At 33.9% G+C, this 20979-nt stretch overlaps 1 protein-coding gene across 1 annotated transcript in view; it reads left to right on the forward strand.

The window, feature by feature from the left end:
- The window catches only part of LOC136831679 (uncharacterized), a 185712-nt gene that overhangs the window by 153551 nt on the left and 11182 nt on the right, over positions 1-20979 (forward strand). The window contains exon 4 of the mRNA XM_067092308.1: positions 20838-20908. Coding sequence (XP_066948409.1) covers positions 20838-20908 — 71 coding nt within the window. The remainder of the gene's footprint in view (positions 1-20837; positions 20909-20979) is intronic.

Consider the following 20979-nt stretch of genomic DNA (forward strand, 5'->3'; position numbering starts at 1 on the left):
CACGTAAAATTCGCAAGATGAAATGCAAATAAGTACAAAGAAAGATAACTACTTGAAGATAAACAGCAGGTATCTTTCAGAACCGATTCTTATAATTCCTCGTTAAGGTACCCTATATTTCCCACCCCCACCCCCAGCGCCCCTTTTTTTTGGCAATAAACCCATCTTCCCGAAGATTCTTGGGGTATAGAATGCATGATTAAGAATGACCTACCAAGTGCACATAACATTCACTTGATGACTCTTTGTAATTATTGTGAGATATTTTATGAGAAACTGTTAAAAATAAAGCTTGCAAGATGCGAACACAAAATAATATATAAAACCATATACCAATATTCAAAAAGAGGTTCTGTTGATGTATAACGTCCTTAGCATACAATATAAAGCAACGTAGAAATTCTCATCGGAGTCTATAGACACACACAAAAAAATGTTAGATAAAACTAGAATAGAAAAATTCAGGTGTCAGCACTTAACGAAGCTCAAATAAACAAAACCAGAAAAAATGGAAAACATGAGGACATTAATTACAGAACAATACCAGAAACACGACGTCCAGACCAATATTTCACGATCGCCTTCGAAACACGCTGATACTGCAGCTCCCTCCAACATACCCTTGGACCTTTCATTACAGTAGATAACGATCTTCCATAAAACCATAATAATTCACTGTACTCATCACGCACAGACAGAAGCCTGCGTGTAACATGTTCTCAGCGGGGGACATCACTGATCCATATCTTCATGCAGCAGCTGACTGTGCGATACGAAGAGATAATGATGATGGTGTTGATGGTGATGGAAGTACTACTGTGCAAATTACTTCCTTCATTGTCCATTAATTTTTTATGTCCTCCCATTGCCTCTCGAGTGGCTTCCGCGTTTCTTTCAATACAATACCCCTTTTTCTTTTATTTTTTTATTTTCTTTTTTTTGGCATCATACTCTTCGTTTCTTTGCATTTACTTATTTCAACATTATATGATCTCACCCGTATATAATTCTCTTTCATACTGTTTTCAAAATAATATCTATTCCTTCTGATTCTCTAATTCCGTTTTTATATTTTATAGCTTTTATTTTTTCTTTAATCTTTTACCACTACTCTGTCCACTCCTTCTAACAGCTTTTTTCCCATCTTGTATTCTTTCTGTTCCCCCGGATCTTTTCCGAAGCAGGAAAAAAAACTGCAACAGAAAGTTTTCCTTCCGGTGAACTGATGACAATGGATATTGCAGACGACATGCTGGCTTCATTATTCTCCACACTCATTATTTTCGCAATCTCGTTTCTACTACAATAAAGACAAAAGGCCCGATATTTCGCAAGTATTCAGAAACTTCCTAAGCCGACCTTATGGATCCAACGACGGCAGAGGTAGAATGTGACCGCAGGCTTACATAACCCGATTCGATCAAGCCAACTGTCTTATCAGATTTCTTTCAAAATTGTCAACCCTCGGCCTCTTTTAAAACCCACATACCGATGCGAATTATTACCTGCACGAACATCTATCTACCCTTTCAGGACTTACGAAACACAAGGGACAATTCGTTACGTAAGATGAAGGAATATTTCAGAATCGGTTTCTAGTCAACGTACAACATCGACAGTCATAAAAGTTTTCGTTTTTTAAGCAAAAGTTAATGAATGAATATTTTGCTCAAAATAATTTTTTTTAGACAACTAAATGGCAGTGCTTGCGCGCTGTCGAAACCGATCGCTGCCACTGCACACATTCGAAGATTTTAGGTCAAAACGTTTAATGATCTCGTCAAGCAAATGATCACATGTATTAACTCGAAACTGTCATCTTTAAAGACATACGACACTAAGGTTCATGCATGCTAAAAAGCATACTTCATATGCTGAAAGAATATTTTAAGTTGCTAATGGTTTTCAGTGGACTGTAACTTATCTAAGAAAAGTCTAAACAACAGCATCAGTAAAACCTCGATCCCACCATCGCCGAGACAAACTTTACACTGAACAACGTGTAAGCAGCATCTCATATGGCCATTAAATTCAGTGCAATACTAACAGATTAATAGCACATAACTATAACAATACGTGGAGTCTACGAATGTTTACGCATTATTCTCTTCCTAGGTTATCTATACCGCTAAATTTAAAGGTGATAAAAACAATTAAAAAATGCGCGAAATATCTTCGGCGCAATCGAGTTTTCCGTACAGCCGCTACAGCTTATAATCAAGGCCACCGAAAATAGATCTATCTTTCGGTGGTCTCGATATAATGCTGTAAGAGTCATGGCCCATGAAAATTTAAACACGGCCCGGTGGTGGTTTTTCCTATATCATTGCCAGAACACGATTATGGCTAACTTTAACCTTAAATAGAATAAAAACTGCTGAGGCTAGAGGGCTGCAATTTGGTATGTCCGATGATTGGAGGGTGGATGATCAACATAACTATTTGCAGCCCTCTAGCCTCAGTAGTTTTTAAGACCTGAGGGCGGACAGAAAAAAGTGCGGACAGAAAAAAGTACGGACAGACAGACAAAGCCAGCACCATAGTTTTTTTTTTTTACAGAAAACTAAAAATGGGGGAGTAAAAATGGTAGGTCGCAAACATAAGGACGTTACGTACCGTTCTAAAGCTTGTGCCAAGATAACTTCATTCTGAATTCTTATGCAAGGAGCCTGTAGTGAAAAAGGCTATTTAAGGGATTTACGACGGAAGGTTAAACATGGAGTTTATGAACTCAAGAATATCTTTGTTACACACGAGAAAATATATAAGGAAACACACGGCATTTTATTTTCATAAGGCCGTTGCTGTTATCATAGTTCGACTAACAAACAAGGTGCCCTATGTAGCAATGCACTTGTCCCATCCAAAATATTTCCTTTAACTGATTTTGTAACTTCGGTGTTGGTGATTATTTACCTAAAAAAATTTAATGGCCTTGGGACTATATTTCTAGGTGAGAAGTCAATTAAATGGACAAAATCTAAAAGCATTTTCTCATATGTCTCAATAACTATCATAAATAAAGGCCACATGTCTCCATATTTCGACACCAAATGTCAAAGTTATTGATTCAGATTTTTTTTTTACCTTGGCCCATGTTTCAGGGTCACAGGTCATTTAAAGGTCAACCATTTTATACCACTCAGATTCTGATTAAACTTAACAGGTAGTTAATCTATGGGTTAGTAAGTATTTTCCCAAAATACTTTTTCCTTAACCTGTTTTTAAGATTACAGTTAAAAATTCACGAACAAAATCTTACTTTTCAGAATTATACTTTTTATCCAATTCAGATGAAACTTGATGGGAAAGTACCTATGGAGCCGGTGAGTATTTTTGCTTCGTAAGAAGTAATACGTGCGTGAGAAATACTATAACACCTTATGAAGGACTTGTTGTAACAACTAGGTTTTGGTATCTTAAAAGATCTGAAATACATCATTGCTAAATCTTCATAGCTTTGGGAAAAATAATTCCAAAGTTATATTGTTATATGGACTCCGCTCAAGAGGATTTTATAAAGCTATACGGCTATTGAGATGAATAAAAGAATACTACGATAAATGAAACTGGATTTTTATTATAATAATAATAATAATAATAATAATAATAATAATAATAATAATAATAATAATAATAATAATAATAATAATAATGGTAATGTTCAGAATATCTATGACGTCTATCAACTTGTATGTAGAAAAATAGAGAAAAGGTTGATTTAATTGCTTGCTCTGCGCTCTATAATTTTTTACTCAGAAAAAATATTGATAATGAACCAAAGTGCCACTGGTCTACATACAAAGAAGTCGCAATGCACAACCAACTAATCAAGCAAGCATATTAAAGAATGTTCATAAAATACTTAAATAATGAAAGAGTAGTTGATTATAAAATTATGATACAGAAAATTACGAGGAATTATAAGTTTCATTACAAACCCCATCTAATCAATTAACTGTTGATTATATTAATTGTATACGAAGAGAAAGTTTGGAAATGTTCATTTATAACTAGTTTGTATTTTTAAACTAAATTATGTATCAGCTTTAACTGAACATGGTTTATTTTTGTAAATAAGAATAAATTTAATTGTTTCCATCTTACCTCACTGATGGTGATAACAGAATAACGTGGAATCCCTCGATGTTTCAAGAAAAGAATCATATTTCAGAACTTGTTTTTTCAATTTTTTTTTTTTTTTAAGTATTACGCAGGTACCTATTCATTTTGTTACCAGACCTCTGTCTACAACAAAACATATTTCCTTCAATTTTGCTGCAAACACTTCTCGAAATGTACTCTGCTTTCTTCGGTGTTTTCGGAAAGCCTTATGCGCGTTACCTGTTCATTCTGTTACCAGATATTAGTTCGCATCAAGACACATCTTGAATTTCGCTACAAATACCACTCAAAGATTCACTGCGCTTATAAAGTTTTAGACATCATTAGAACTAAAAGGGAATACTTTTCCAGTCACATACCACTCTATATGGTCCCGTGGGCATAATCGAGGAAAACACCACTCACGAGCAAAATGGGTCTTCCAAATTGGACGGGATCAGGGTGGAATGTGAATTGCCTTGTTTAGATCCCATCATAAGATTTAACTGGGGCCAAACCCACGAAAAGTAACAATATTCACGATCGGATTTCATATAACCCCGCCCACTTTTACCTGGCTTTCAATCAAGATGTACAGTAGAGGGACAGCAATTTTAGACTGACCACTGGGCATACATAAACCGTTACGATCAACAAAGGCTAAGATAGTTTATCCTCGCACGGAACGAAACCAGGGACCTCCTGGCTGCAGGCCGACAGTGTTACCACTGCATCATAGTGACCCAATGCTAGATAGTAAAGAAAAAAAGTATCTTATGAGAAGTTGTACGTCACTACTTTGTCGAGCCCATCCCGTTTCAATTATAATGGTACACATATTGATGGAGTGAAGTCCACTCCTCTCTCTCTCTCTCTCTCTGTCTCTCTCTCTCTCTCTCTCTCTCTCTCTCTCTCTCTCTCTCTCTCTCTCTCTCCATGTCACACTGGACCCAGGAAAGATGACCAACAACCAGGTAGATCTTTCACTGTTTAGGTTGGCAGAAGTATCGTGGATTTTGGAGAACGCACTCATATCATTCCCCATTCTCCAGGGTCGGGAATAAAACGCGGCGATGTGAGACCAGAAACAGAGAGAGAGAGAGAGAGAGAGAGAGAGAGAGAGAGAGAGAGAGAGGTGGGGGGTTACTGTAAAGAAAACTAGAGTCTTGATATTGTATATTAATTACATATTAAGATGAAGGGATGAATTTTAAAAACGTACAGGTTTCTAACAAAACGAGATCCAAAGAACCCAATTCTGTGCAATGCTTCTGAGCCTGCAAAACAAAACAAAACAAACGAAAAATCACGATAATTATGCTAATGGCATTCTCGGACAGGGAAAATATCCTATTCCGCGAAACACGGTGGTGTACTTAGCGGCCCACTGCTAAAATGGGCCACGTAGGCGGCATTATATCAAACAATGGACAAGAAAGAGATAAAAAGAGATTTCTCCCAAACAGAGGTGGACGTAGGATGTCGACGGATTGCCTCATCATCATCTATACACAACGTGAACGCCATTCGTTTTAAAAAGCGCACTTGGGATAAAAATTCTGAATAGTTTTTGCAAACTCAAGGGTTATTAGTGCAGTCCCACGCGTGCTAATCTCGTGAAAGATGTTAACCTTTGCACTGCAGATGATATAGAAAGGATTATGAAGGATTATAGTAATGGAAATAATGAACCAAATGCTTTCAAATCAATCAGTCAAACAACTGAAATAATGACAGATTTAGGGATTCCGTTGGCAAGCAGAAATTTCTACGAAGGCAGTAAAAATTCGTTAAGAGCCCAAAATAAGAATTCCCACCAAACCAAGAATGTTGTTTTTGATTAAGCTGGCTTTATCCCAGCACGGGCTCTTGCTCATATTTTATCCTCACCAAGAAGCTATTTCAAGGTGACGGTTGTAAAGGCATTTCTACGAATAAGGACTGTGAATAAGACATAAAAATTCATTACATCTAATCTCTAATAAAACTATTAAAACGTTCACAAACAGACGCCATACTCAAGTGGCAGCATCCCTCAATCCTGGCAACAAGAGAGGTTCTTGTGATTTTCAGGTCCAGTGTGTAAGAAAAAGAACAGACCTAAGTTGGTTCTCTCTCTCTCTCTCTCTCTCTCTCTCTCTCTCTCTCTCTCTCTCTCTCTCTCCTTATAAAACTTGTATGATATTCACTCTGCATATTTATGACCCACGTCAAATCCTCCCACTGAAATAACAATTAAATCAAAAGACTTAACTATTCTAATGAGCTTTCGAGATTAATAACTCGAAAAACCAATTAAGCGTTGACTGAGAGAGAGAGAGAGAGAGAGAGAGAGAGAGAGGAGGAAAAAAAGCTTTTATTATGCAAAGAAGATCATCCATAATTCATCAGAAAAGAATAAAAAAAAAGCCAGGAAAAATGCTAAGGAGATTTGCATGAGTGAAATAAAACTGTACAGTTTTAACATGTGAAGGGCACGGGAAAATAAAAGAATACAAAAAAACAGTCTACTATCCTTCCCTCTACTCTGAGCAAGGAGCAAGATATAAAAAAAAAGAAACTTTTCCCCCCCTGTGCTTGATAAAGAGTAGAATGAAAAATGGGATTATAATTGCATGGCTTGTTGCTAAAAATCCGTGTGCTTCGTTATCAGCTCTATCGTATTCTTGTTATTGTTCTTTTTCACGGCTTTTTCTAGTCGACGTTTTATTACCTCGAACCAGGAAACACCTGCAATGATTATATTATTAATCGTGTCTCTCATCACACTGCAGTAATCTCTACAGATCAGATTGTTTTATCTCGAGCTGTAATTTGGAAATATGTCGGAAATTATTTTTGCCTCACTAATTATCTACGCGAGTATATTTATTTAAGCCGTAAGTTTTACTCTTAGTTTTCACATCAAAAATTCTACACTGTTCAATACCTCCTCGCTCTCTGCTATGGACTGTTTGCACGAGGCCACTGTGTCCACACAGAAACACATATAAACACACACTCACATATATATATATAATTATAATATATATATATATATAATATATATATATATATATATATATATATATATATATATATATTTATATATATAAAAATATGTGTATGTATATATATATATATATATATATATATATATATATATATATATATATATATATATATATATATATATATATACACATATACACACACATATGTGTGTATATATAATGCGTGAATTTCCCACATAAAAGAAGAAAATCAAAGCATGATAGCAGATATTTATGCAGAATAAGTGAACATTTAGGGTTTAGGGTTGAAAATTACAAAGAGTGATAGAATCGAATCACTCTAAGTACATGGATGAAGATCAATGAGGAGTGACAGGAAATTTATGCATTGGTTGAAGGCAGATGAAAGAGTCTGATGCTGTAACGGTGAGAGGAGGAGGAGGAGTAGCAGGAGGTACATATGAGCATTATCTGACTGAAGAGAAAGTGAAATATACAGTACTTTTAGTCTGAGAAAAAGGTATCGGAAAGTGGCCATGAATTTAATTAAAACACGCTATTGCAAAGAGAGTAGTTATAAAACCACACACAGGAGCTAGACGAATGCTTGTGGATTTAGTTCATAAGAAAGATAAATAGTCGAGATGCAGGAAAGGATGATGAAATAGACATGTTTCATCAAAGGAAAATGGAGCATTTTTGAAATGCAGTCGGAGGGCGGCAGACAAAATAGTTTCGAGGTATACCAGAGGATGGACAACATAATAAAGAAAAAAGTGAGATATTAAAATTTAGTGGTTAGTTAGAACATGTTCTTTGAAGTAAAAGTTGTACTGGAGTGCAGTGAATACAGAGAGAAACTTTAATAAGAAAATTGTGTGTCGATGGAGTGATTACTCTGAAGGATTCTTGAATATAAAGGACAGAAGGGAGGCAGATTTGAATTATATAAGTTGGAATTATTTTATGTAATTGGAGAATGCAAGCGGAAGTGATGAATAAAGATTTGAGGACGGCAAATAAAAAGATGATGAACAGAAAAGTGCCTGGAGTTGATGAGATCACGAAGTGAGTTAGCAACAGTAACCAAGGTGTGCAGGGAAGTTATGGACAAAGGAAAGGCTCCAAACGAATGTATAAGAATAATATTACAGTCACTTTGCAAAAAGGGAAATAGAAAAAAGTGACAACAAAATAAGGGTGGCTATCACTACCTAATAGAAAGTGAGGTATGGTATTGATTACAGATACCAGAGTTATAGATTATGGAGAGGGGTTAAGACTGGAGCATGGAGGGGCTGATGTTTGAAGATAATACTGGTGATTAGTGATAATGAAGAGAAATTGAAGAGACTTGAAAATATAAAAGTGCATGCAAGGGGAGGAAGTAAAAAGTGAACATCAACAGCAGTAAAGTTATGAGGTGTAAACAAAAGCCTGGATGATGGAGAGAATGGTTTTAAAGATAATAAAAATGTGTTTGAAAGCAAAAGTACCAATGTAAGAATGAATGTGAAGCCAAATCGTTTTATAGAAGTGAAGTGTGAATATCGTATAAGGATGAAAAGGAAAAAAAGCAAGCTTCAAAAAAAAAAAAGAAGGGCAAAAAAGCCCTAATATTCCCAAATTTAATCCGGTACCTACTGTTCCGTGAAACTGCTTAACTCTGAAACAGAGTAAATATATTTATAAGAAATTCGTAACAAACACACAACCAAGAATTTCCTATTACACGGCTCAATCTCACCGCTCCAAATCCATCCCAGTCCATCACTCATATGAGGTGAATAGCCAACGAATGGAAAGCATTGCAGTGTCGCTCTTTCACGGGGAATTTCCCAGGTGATAAATGAAATCAGCGCAGGTAATGGTAATGATAATGGCTGATTCGGTTACCCGATATATGACGTCTCTTTGATTAGGGTGAAATGGTGTGTGAGTCCATCACTGAATAATGGAGTATATAAGCATTTGTGTGTTCACACACATATATGTGAGTGGTCCTATTCAGCATCATATGGTCACAGAAGGTTGGTTGGTAAACACTTGTGTAAATATAAACGACACAAGATATATATATAGTATATATATATATATATATATATATATATATATATATATATATATATATATATATATATATATATATACACACAGTACATTATAAATAATATACATACATACAATGTATGTCTGAGGATGTGTATCTCCCATAGGCGAGCCGTTAACCACCTCACTGAGGTGTATATGTATGTATAAATACATACATACACACACACACACACACATATATATATATATATATATATATATATATATATATATATATATATATATATATATATATATATACAGTCAACACAAAAAAAACTCCGAACACCTCCTTTGAATAAACAAAAATCAGAACAATGTAATAAAAACCAAAAATTACAGGCAAATTTTTTGTTTTATTACCTTTTATTCAATATTTGACAGTTCTCCATTATTTTTAACTACTGTCGTGCACAAAAGTCCGTTCCCTTAGCCATCCAGAGAGTGAACACTAATCCAGTGACTATGAAACACCGAAGCAGTTGAACATGTAACTAATGGAAGACCCAACAGATGTCGCACCGTAAGGACATATGGGAACACGAAGGAAGGGTGGAAAGCAGGTATTTTTCTTGAGCGTAGAGTAAAGTGTATATATTCTAATAACGTTAAGAAAGTGATCGTAAAGTTTTTGTTGTTGACGTTACTGGGTTTGAGTGTAAAATGTGCAGTTAAGGAAATATACGAAATAAATCTGAGAATAAAAGTGTTTAGGAAGTCAGTATTTATGAATTAGTATTTTTCTTATATATTATTGTATCTTATCAACCGTAGACACTGATGCTGAAATGTTTTGTATCGATCTGGATGGCTAAGGGAACGCACTTTTGTGAACGATAGTACTTAAAAATAATGGAGAATTGTCAAAATATTGAATAAAAGGCAATAAAACAAAAACTTTGCCGGTTATTCTTCGTTTTTATAGCACTGTTCTGTTCTTTTTTTTCATTTAAAGGCGGTGTTCGGAGTTTTTGCAGTGACTGTGTGTGTGTATATATATATATATATATATATATATATATATATATATATATATATATATATATATATATATATATATATATATATATATATATATATATATATATATATATATATATATATATACATATACATATATATTTAATTATGTATACATATACATACATATATATACATGTATTCATACATACATATACAGTTTGGTGCGGCAGCTAAGGGCTCGGCTATGGAAGATAAACATCCACAGACGCAAGCATTGTATTCTTATATATACTATATACTATATACTATAAATATATATATATATATATATATATATATATATATATATATATATATATATATATATATATATACATACATACATGACACATAATGGAGCAGCCAGGGCCAACGAAAGAATGTCTAAGCTGGCTGAATACACCCGGCCATGAGATACGTCAAACACAGGAGAGGAATGTGTCAGGTATGGATTGAACAACTCCTCGGGTTCAGTTTCAGTTCATAATACTCCCAAGACTGACTATAGCCAACACACACACACACACACATATACTGAATATGTATGTGTGTATATATATACATATATATATATATATACATATACATATACATATACATGTGTATATATATATATATACAGTACATATATATATAATATATATAATATATATATACATATATCTATATATATACTGTATTATATGCCTCATTTGTACTTTAACGGAAATATTTCCCCGCCCCCCAATTCCTGAGAGTAATTTTACTTTTAACATCACATTTTTTTTTATTTTTTTACCTGAACTCTACTGTTATACATACATTCTTACCTCCTGAAAAATTTACGGTTTTCCGTAATATTACGATCTCATACTGATTAAACCCCACTTAATAATTTCATAAGTCGCAAAAGTGAAATGGTATTACCCTCCTAGTAATTTCGTAAGCCATTAATGTATAATGGGATTTACCCAATAAAGCAACATGGTAACGCTGATGAAAATGGATTATTAAAAGCAATAAATTTATGACAGTAACGATTCAGTGATCACAGCGAAAATATATTAATCGAAACTGATGGAAGGACTCTGGAGTAGGACAATTTTAAAGCGATCGCAAATAAATTACATACTCTAAGATATGAAATATATAACATGGCCAATTCAAATAGAATTCCTTTACAATCGAGCCAATTACTCCAGACTCAAAGTAACCGTTATGCTATCTCAATCGGGTTAATTCACATGTGTGTCAGTTACCTCATTCTTCATAAGGTGAATAAGGATACATGATAAATAATAAATCAACGAAGCATAAGGAAAAAGAATTTTATCAGACATCCCCAAGAAATGTCATCTCCAGTTCGGCCAAATATTTCACACACAAATAATACTATTACACAGCTCTTTCTCAGCTCTACAATAAATACTCTGGATGTCAATGCCAAAGCATTTTGTATATCAGTTTTTCCTCTGAACTCATTTCATCAAGCACTATCTTTCAATGTTGATCCATAACTCATCAATTTTCACTATTTAGGACGATACTGCATACCATAGAAAGTATGAGGTCTTTCACAATCTGGATATAAACACAATCCAACAATGCACTATTTCTAAACAAAACCGCCATTCTGCCAACAAAGATTTTTCACAATCGACAAAATTACTGGCTGTCTATATCACCCAAATGATTTCAACTGTCAGAGACAGCACACAACACGTAACACACGGAATGAATACCAGAACATTCAATTTCAACAATACACTACTCATGTTGCTATGAACAATGAACAATCAATTTTCAAAGGAAACAAATGATTAACAATTAAATGAGAATATATCTGGATATCTATCATATAAAAAATAATCTAATGGACTGCCAAACAAGTTATTGTAGAATGAAAAACCATGATTTATTCAAGACTTCTGATTCCAAAACAATAATCTTAATTACGTTCAGTGCCTGAATGCAAGAATTCACAATGACGCAGTTATAACAGCTTAATTAATTACCAATTTAATAGATTTACAAATCCGCAAGGAAGTAGGAAACAACTGACCTAAGGTCTGTTCAATTAATCAAGGAAGTTAATTAATATCTATGTCGTTTGATGCTCTTTTTATATTTTCCAAAGAGCACACTTACAATATGTCAGAGCGCTCAATAGGAGGAAATTCCTCCTTGATAATGTATAGTATTGCTTCACGCTTTACGACAAAACTTATGTAAACACAACGGGAAATGAAACAAACTTAGCAACTATTTATCACAACCATCTGCCAGCTTTTATTTTTTTCCCAAGGTTCAGTCAACTACTGGACGGTTTATTCAACTACTGAAAGGTTTATTCAACTACTGAACGGTTTATTCAACATCCGACTGTTTACTCAACTGCTGAACGGTTTATTCAACTATTGAACTGTTCAACTACTGAACGGTTTATTCAACTATCGAACGGTTTATTTAACTACTGAACGGTTTATTCAACCATTGAAAGGTTTATTAAACTACTGAACGGTTTATTCAACTACTGAAAGGTTTATTCAACTATTGAACTGTTCAACTACTGAACGGTTTATTCAACTATCGAACGGTTTATTCAACTACTGAACGGTTTATTCAACCATTGAACGGTTTATTAAACTACTGAACGGTTTATTAAACTACTGAACGGTTTATATTCAACCATTGTGCTGGACTACGACCCAGGATTCTGTACTTTTGTGATACCAAAAGAAACCGGAAGGCCGTGTCCCTCCGGCGATCTCCCCCTCCAAAGGGGAAAGGGGCTTACATATAGGCCACTCATCCCCTGGAGCACAACTCTTTTCAGAGCATGAAACCCCAAGGGGAATCTTATGACGAAAGCATGAGGGCCAAACGTAGGAATCAATTTAGGACTGAAAGGGAGGACTTCAGCTCTTCTCTGACACGAGAGGAGCTTACATACTTTTCTAATGCAATCCTGATGGAATTTATTGATATACAAAACGATCACTCTGATTTAAAATAAACGAGGATATTCATCTAGATCTGGTGCATGTTTATTTTTAGAATGCGCACAAAGACCAACAGTTCTTCATACCCAGGAGCGTATGCTTCAAAAATAAAACCAACATGAACACGGCAAACACACACCCGAATATATACATACATATACACATGTAAATACATATACATAAATACATATATGAGTGTTTGTGCGTGTGTTTGTGTATTATATATAAGTATGTATGTATGTATGTATGTATATATATATATATATATATATATATATATGTATGTATGTATAACATATATATACATATACACATACATGTTTGTACACAAAAATCCTAGTAAACAAAGTTGGGGGCACGGAACAAAAACTTTCCAGAGTCAAGAAAAAACAACTTTAGCAAGGGTCTAATCCCCCTGTTATTCTTTGTAACTCTCAAAAAAAGAGGCTAAAAAATCGAATCTCTGAACCCAACGTATCCAATTGGTTTCCCAACTGAATCCCTCCGACCAGGGGTCAGACGCAAACTTTTTAATAGATTGTTATGAAACTTTACTGACTGCACTTCCAAGTTTTCGTCTTTCTGACCGTGATAGGATTTTTGGGATCTCTCTCTCTCTCTCTCTCTCTCTCTCTCTCTCTCTCTCTCTCTCTCTATATATATATATATATATATATATATATATATATATATATATATATATATATATATATATATATATATATGCAGTGATATGCATATATAATATACTGTAATTATATGTATGTATATACATATATATATTATATATACAATAAATACATATACTGTAAAATATATATATATATATATATATATATATATATATATATATATGTGTACTGTATGTATATATATATATATATATATGTACTGTATGTATATATATATATATATATATATATATATATATATATATATATATATATATATATATATATATATATATATATATATATATATATATATATATATATATATATATGCATATATAATGTATCGACATGAGACCGCTTCCCCTAGAAGGGTAGCTCCACCAGAAAAAAGAAAAGGAACACACTGGCCACAGCCCTATTCTTACTTTAACTGAAACATTTTCGCAACATTAAGTATTTCATGCCCCTTTACAGAAGGTTTATCAGCAGCACAACGAACCCACCTAAGCAAACTGCGCTGTTCAACCTAATCTTTCGCATACTCTCCTGCTTCCTGGATATTTAAGCCCTCATTTCCATTATCTTTTTAACCCTATCCATTCATCCAACCCTTTCTAGGTGTTCATATCTTCCTTCATCCTGACACTTCTTAATTATATACTCTTTTCACTAACCAACCATTTTTCATAATTTTTACAGAACGATACGCCTCAAAATATTTCTGATGCATCGTTACGCCTACGGCAATACTTTTTGCTTATTCTTTCTATCTCCACATATCTTGCCCTATCAATTCTCCTTACATCCGTATATAAAAAGTTCGTATTAATAGCTTTCACGTCTTTTCTTTCATTCAGCATCCATATTTCACTTCCATAAAGGAGAGTTGGGTCAAAAATCCATCCATACTCTCCATCTTGACTTCAATGGATTGGGAGACACCTCTTCCCTGATCCTATCATTATCGGTTTTATTTACCCCAAAATATTTAAACAAATCAACTTCTATTTTTCCATCATACATATTAATTGCTCAGTTTTCCTGTTTCCGTTTAACCTTCAATCCTTATTATTCTTCACACGAACTCAACTTGTCTTCTTCCAAACACTTTCATCCTATTTTACTAATTTCGGTGGTTTTCTGCTCCCTATCCCAAATCGACACAGGGTCATCTGCAAATATCAGTCATTCCACATTCCTGCCACAACTCATTTTCTTATCACAAAATTGCACTTATTGCTCCTATCCTTTCTCTGACTTCTTGCATCACTCCATCCATAAAGATATAGAACAGCAAAGAGGATGTGACACAATCATATCTCTGACATTCTTATATGCCTTACCCAGTCACCCTTGCCTATATAATCTAACACACAATTCACTTTGTAAAACCTTTTAATTTCTCTCGGTAAGAAACCTTCTATACCTTACAGTCTCAACTACCTCTTTACTGCCTCTCTATCAATTCGACCATAAGATTTTTCTAGGCCCATTTATGCTACCTGTGACAGGGATTTTTCCTTTACTTTTAACACCACTCTCTTCAATTTTCAAGCCCACACTGTTCTTGTCCTACCAGTCCTTTTGTAGACTCTTTTCCGTTCTCAATCAAAACCCTAACATACACATTCCCTGGCATACTGGGTGCCATTAATCCCCTGTAATTCTTGCGTTTGTTTCCATTACCTTTACTATCATATAATGGAATAACGTTCATCTCAGAACTTACAAAAAGATTATCTCATCCCAACTTACCTTACAAATACTGCTCAGCCAGCCATTCAAACATACTATCGATACTTTATTAGAGCAAATCACTTGTAATTCCATTAACTAAGGTTTCTCTCCATTCTTGAACATCTTAATATATATATATATATATATATATATATATATATATATATATATATATATATATATATATATATATATGTGTGTGTGTGTGTATGTATGTATAATATACATATACATACATACATACATACATAAAATATATATAAAATAAATATGTATATATATAATTATATATATATATATAAATATATATATATATATATATATATATATATATATATATATATATATATATATATATATATATATAAGTGTTTGTGTTCAAGTGGGAAAAATATACAGCAACAAAGTTCAATTATTCTACAGACACGGATAGTACTTTTCGGTTGTCCCTAATGCAAAGCCTGTTTGTACTTGGGAAGTTCAGCTATAATTTAGATCAGATGAAAGCCATTATAAGGAACGGCAAGGGATGTGGGTAAACGAGATAATGGCTCGCACCCTTTAGATTTATTATTTTCACAGAATCAGAATATCATAATGGCCTATGGAATAGCTATACCATGTTTCAGTCACACCTTTGAAAATAAGCTCTTAATGAAACCTCCAAAAGGACATTTTACGCAATGGCAAAATTCTTAATAAAACGAGCAAATGTATACGATCTTAAAAGTACCCTCAACTGGCCCTAACATACAATATGCAAGTCTTAATATGCCACTGAAATGCCAGAATAACTTAGCGTGTCTGTTTTTTTAATAAATAACGTCCTACGGCTACCACATGTGTTTGTTCACACATGAAATAACTGCGAAAATTGCAACACTTTCTGCAACACCGATAATGAATATATATCTGTAAATTTCTCATATGTTTGGACTCTCAAGAATAAATGCTAGAGGCCCCAGAGGCAATAAATGCCAACTCTAGCGAAGTGTAAACATTTTCTTCATCTTGTGCATTAAACAGACGACACTTTTCTACTCGTCTCAAAAAGAGAAACTTCTCTATAAAAGAAGAAGGGGCTTTGTCGACGTACCAGAAGATTCGCTTTTCATCAGGAAGTTCTCTAATTGCATTTCCCTCGAGAACCTCGGATTATCAGGAAGCTCTCAACGTATTCGTTAGTCGCAGATTCACAAAAGTTATTACTGAGATTCTTACCTTTTATATCAATAGTAATGAATATGTTTATTATCCTGCATCCTCTTGTAAAAAATGCATGTTACTCACTATTTTTTTTTTTTAAAGTTGTCACTCATAATTTTCAAAACAGTTCTTTTATTTAAAAACTGACCCTGTAAAGAAGTCACCAATAAAAGTATACATATTTGAACAAAACACTAAAGAGCTTACTGCGAGCCGGAGAAATGACACAAGACCATTTCCATTATGCATCATCTTGCATACACCGAATCTCTTACAATTTATCTAGCTTATTAAACGTAAAAATGCCATATGCGTATCACTAATAAAGTATACATATTTTTAATCAGGCCACTGAAGAACTCATTGCGAGCAGGAAGAATAACACAAGGCCATTTCCCGTATGTATCATATTACACATACTTTATCTCTTGTAATTTACTTCACTCATAAAAGCAAATCACCCATGTGTGTATAAAAGCACTCAAGTATCTATAGAAGAAACATAAAAAGGAGATTTTACCTCGAAGAATCTAAATATATAAAAAAACTGACAGGTGCAAGCCGTCCCAGTGCGACCTAACACGCAGGAGGAAATCGGGCATAAACACGGCAGGTGAAAATGGAGGAGAGTAGATTTACCTGATTACGCTTCGATTCATTCACAATATTCAGGCGAATGGGATTAGCCATATTTTGGCACGTGAAATAAATTATGAAAAAATAGAGCATTAAGAAATGACACTCAAACCATAAGATCTGCAATCCACGAAAAACTACAGTACATATTCTCACTTAAAAACAAGTGAAAAGGGTTCAGCAATACTTTTTTAACATAAAACTTAACATGTTGCGTTCGGATACACCTTGGGGCACCCACTGCCCCCCCCCCCCCCCACCAGCTAGGCGAACACCCAGACTTGAATCTTGGGTACACCCTTACCTAAGCATGAGCGGAGATCGTGTTTGAATTCCCCGTGAACGTGTAAATCCGAGAATCAGGGTGGTCCCAAACGAGCAACTTTTTTTGACGCAATATTTAGCGCGCCAGTAAATTTTTATCTTAATATTATGTAAGAAAAAGAAGAAGCTATTAATATGCGTCTTAGACCATTCGATTTTTAAGCACAAAGCTACCATCTGCTTATAAATTTAATCTTCTGTATGAGCCTTTAATGACACTGTTTGACCCTAACTGTACTGGAGTATGTATGTATCTAAGCACGTGCGCAGTGACTAGTATTAGCATACATGCTAAAGTGAGTATGTGCTGTAGGTTAACTGTTTACCTACATTGGCATGCGCCTTTCAGCGTTAGGTCACTCAAGACTGCATTTACTTAGTTAAGCCAACATGAATTGAGATAAATGTGGCGGAATTATGGGCGAAATACTGACTCGGTTCACGACAATATATATATATATATATATATATATATATATATATATATATATATATATATATATATATATATATATATATATATATATATATATATATATATATATATATATATATATATATATATATATATATATTGCTTATAACCGCAAGGCTAACCCCATCTGGAGCGCCTGCCCTTCAGGAGAACACACACCCACCCACCCACACACACACACACACATATGTATATATATATATATATATATATATATATATATATATATATATATATATATATATATATATATATATATATATATATATACATGTTCCCCTTAGAGAGGTGCAGGAGTTCAAGATGGTGTTAAACCTTGCGGTCATCAGCAAATTTTTTTGGGCAGAAGTTGCAAAGCCCATACCCTACTCTAACCTGGCTGCGACTCACAACAATCGACTAACTTACAAACATAGTTCATGGTCCAAGTTAACAGACCATCATATCTTCACCTGAACACACACGCACACATACACATACATACCTAAACATGCTTGAAGATATCTGCATGTGCATGTACTTATGCCTATAACCCACCCACACATACATATACACATAAACGTACACATACACACACACAGAAGACTAAAAAAAAATAAACTAACCAGAACGTTTCTAACCAAAGAAGGAGATCCTGATAAAATTAAAAAAGAAAAACTGCTAAGAGACTTCAAGAAGTATCTCAAAGCCTTTTTAAATGTCGCGTCAAATATATTTCTCTCTGTTGTTGCAAAGTGTTGTTTTTCTTATTTTGCTTCTTCATCGCTTTTTATATATTTTTTTTTCTTCTTAATTAACGTTCGTATCGGTAAACAGCATAATGTTCTTTTTTTATATAAAACGGAGGGGAATTAATGGCTCTGTCAGCTGTGAAGAAGGAGCAGGTGGCACTCAAGATGAATTTCACTTTATATTTTTCATGTTTTTTTTTTTTTGTCTCAAGATTTTTCCATTTCTCCAGCAGTGGGAAGAAGATTGAACGGTTATTTACGCTCTTGATGGAGGTTTTAAGCTGACGTCTAGGGAAGGGTTCACTGCTAATGCAAATATTTAACATTTACTACTACTACTACTACTACTACTACTACTACTACTAATAATAATAATAATAATAATAATAATAATAATAATAATAATAATAATAATAATCAAGGTCATCTTAAACTCAAAAAAATGTAGCTGAGACAGCAGCCCAACATCCATTACTTACACACACACACACACATATATATATATATACAGTATATACATATATACACATACATACATACATACATACATACATACATACATACATACATACATATATATATATATATATATATATATATATATATATATATATATATATATATATATATATATATATATATATATATATATAATCATGAAGCTACAAATGTCGCTTAATATCAAATTCACGCTACCTCGGGAATATCCCCGATGGGGATAGACCGTCGACTGAAGTCGCTGGATAAGTATCTGTGTCGAGGGATCGAGACCCGGCAGTACCAATCTATTTAACACTTACAAATTCCCCTTCGGTGATAATTCCCCATCGGGGATATTCCCGAGGTAGCGTGAATTTGATATTAAGCGACATTTGTAGCTTCATGGTTGTATATAAATCACGGTGTGATAAAAAAAATTTTCATATACATACATATATATATATATATATATATATATATATATATATATATATATATATATATATATATATATATATATATATATATATATATATATATATATATATATATATATATATATATATATATATATATATATATATTACATATTACAGTAGAGACCAGCCCAAACCTCATAGATATCACTATCTTCTGCGCCATGGAATGAGTTACTCAAACCAGTGTTGGAATGAAGATACTATAGAGTGGAGCAGTCACGTCTCAAGGTCTCATTATCGCTAGCCAGAAGCCAGTCATTAAGAAATTGTCTGCGCTGTTGACCGGTAAGTTACCAAGGCATCATAATGAAATTTAAGTCTCAACGAAAGCGTCCACAGGACGTGCTGGAGGAAAATTAGCAGACACATGGTTCTGCCCAATGGGATAGAACATACCCAGTCTCTGGTTTAATTAGTGGGAAAATATACTAATTTAGCCCGTAAATCAAGTTAATGTCATTTCAACTAATTCCTTCATATAAAAAAGACACGCACTCACAACAGTTGATCTGTCCTCGTAAAACGATAGTTTCTCATTGAAAAAATTATTTATAAGAATCATTACAACAACATACCCTGTGTGTCACACCACTGCACTGCGAGGTATCTCTAATTCAAATTAAAGTGCTAATTTGCAAACAACAGACGAAAGCATACCTTGGTTCGCTTTCAATCACATGCAAAATGCGACCATTCAATCGCTAACAAACATGTCTGATGTTCCTTCCAGGGACTACGTACAAAAATATCTCTTCTACATTAAGAACTCTATACTGAATTACCACTTCCTTAATTTAACACTTAACTCCAAAAAGGAGCTTTCCCAGAACAAACATTTCTAGAATGATTTAAGTGGAAGTGGATCAGAGTAATTTCATTTCTCTTCCACCTGTTCTTAATGACGCTTCTGTCTCAACAATTCAGGACAAAAGTATCGACGACCAACGCCCAAATGACCCAAAGGAGCAGCACCATCGACCCACAGTCAGGAATAGGCAATTAGAGGAACATTTAAGCTGACAATTATATATGGTTCCCTCTGCAGCTGTAATTGGGTAGCTGCATC

The sequence above is a fragment of the Macrobrachium rosenbergii genome, chromosome 48 (assembly GCF_040412425.1).
Source record: "Macrobrachium rosenbergii isolate ZJJX-2024 chromosome 48, ASM4041242v1, whole genome shotgun sequence".
Taxonomy (NCBI): Eukaryota; Metazoa; Arthropoda; class Malacostraca; order Decapoda; family Palaemonidae; genus Macrobrachium; species Macrobrachium rosenbergii.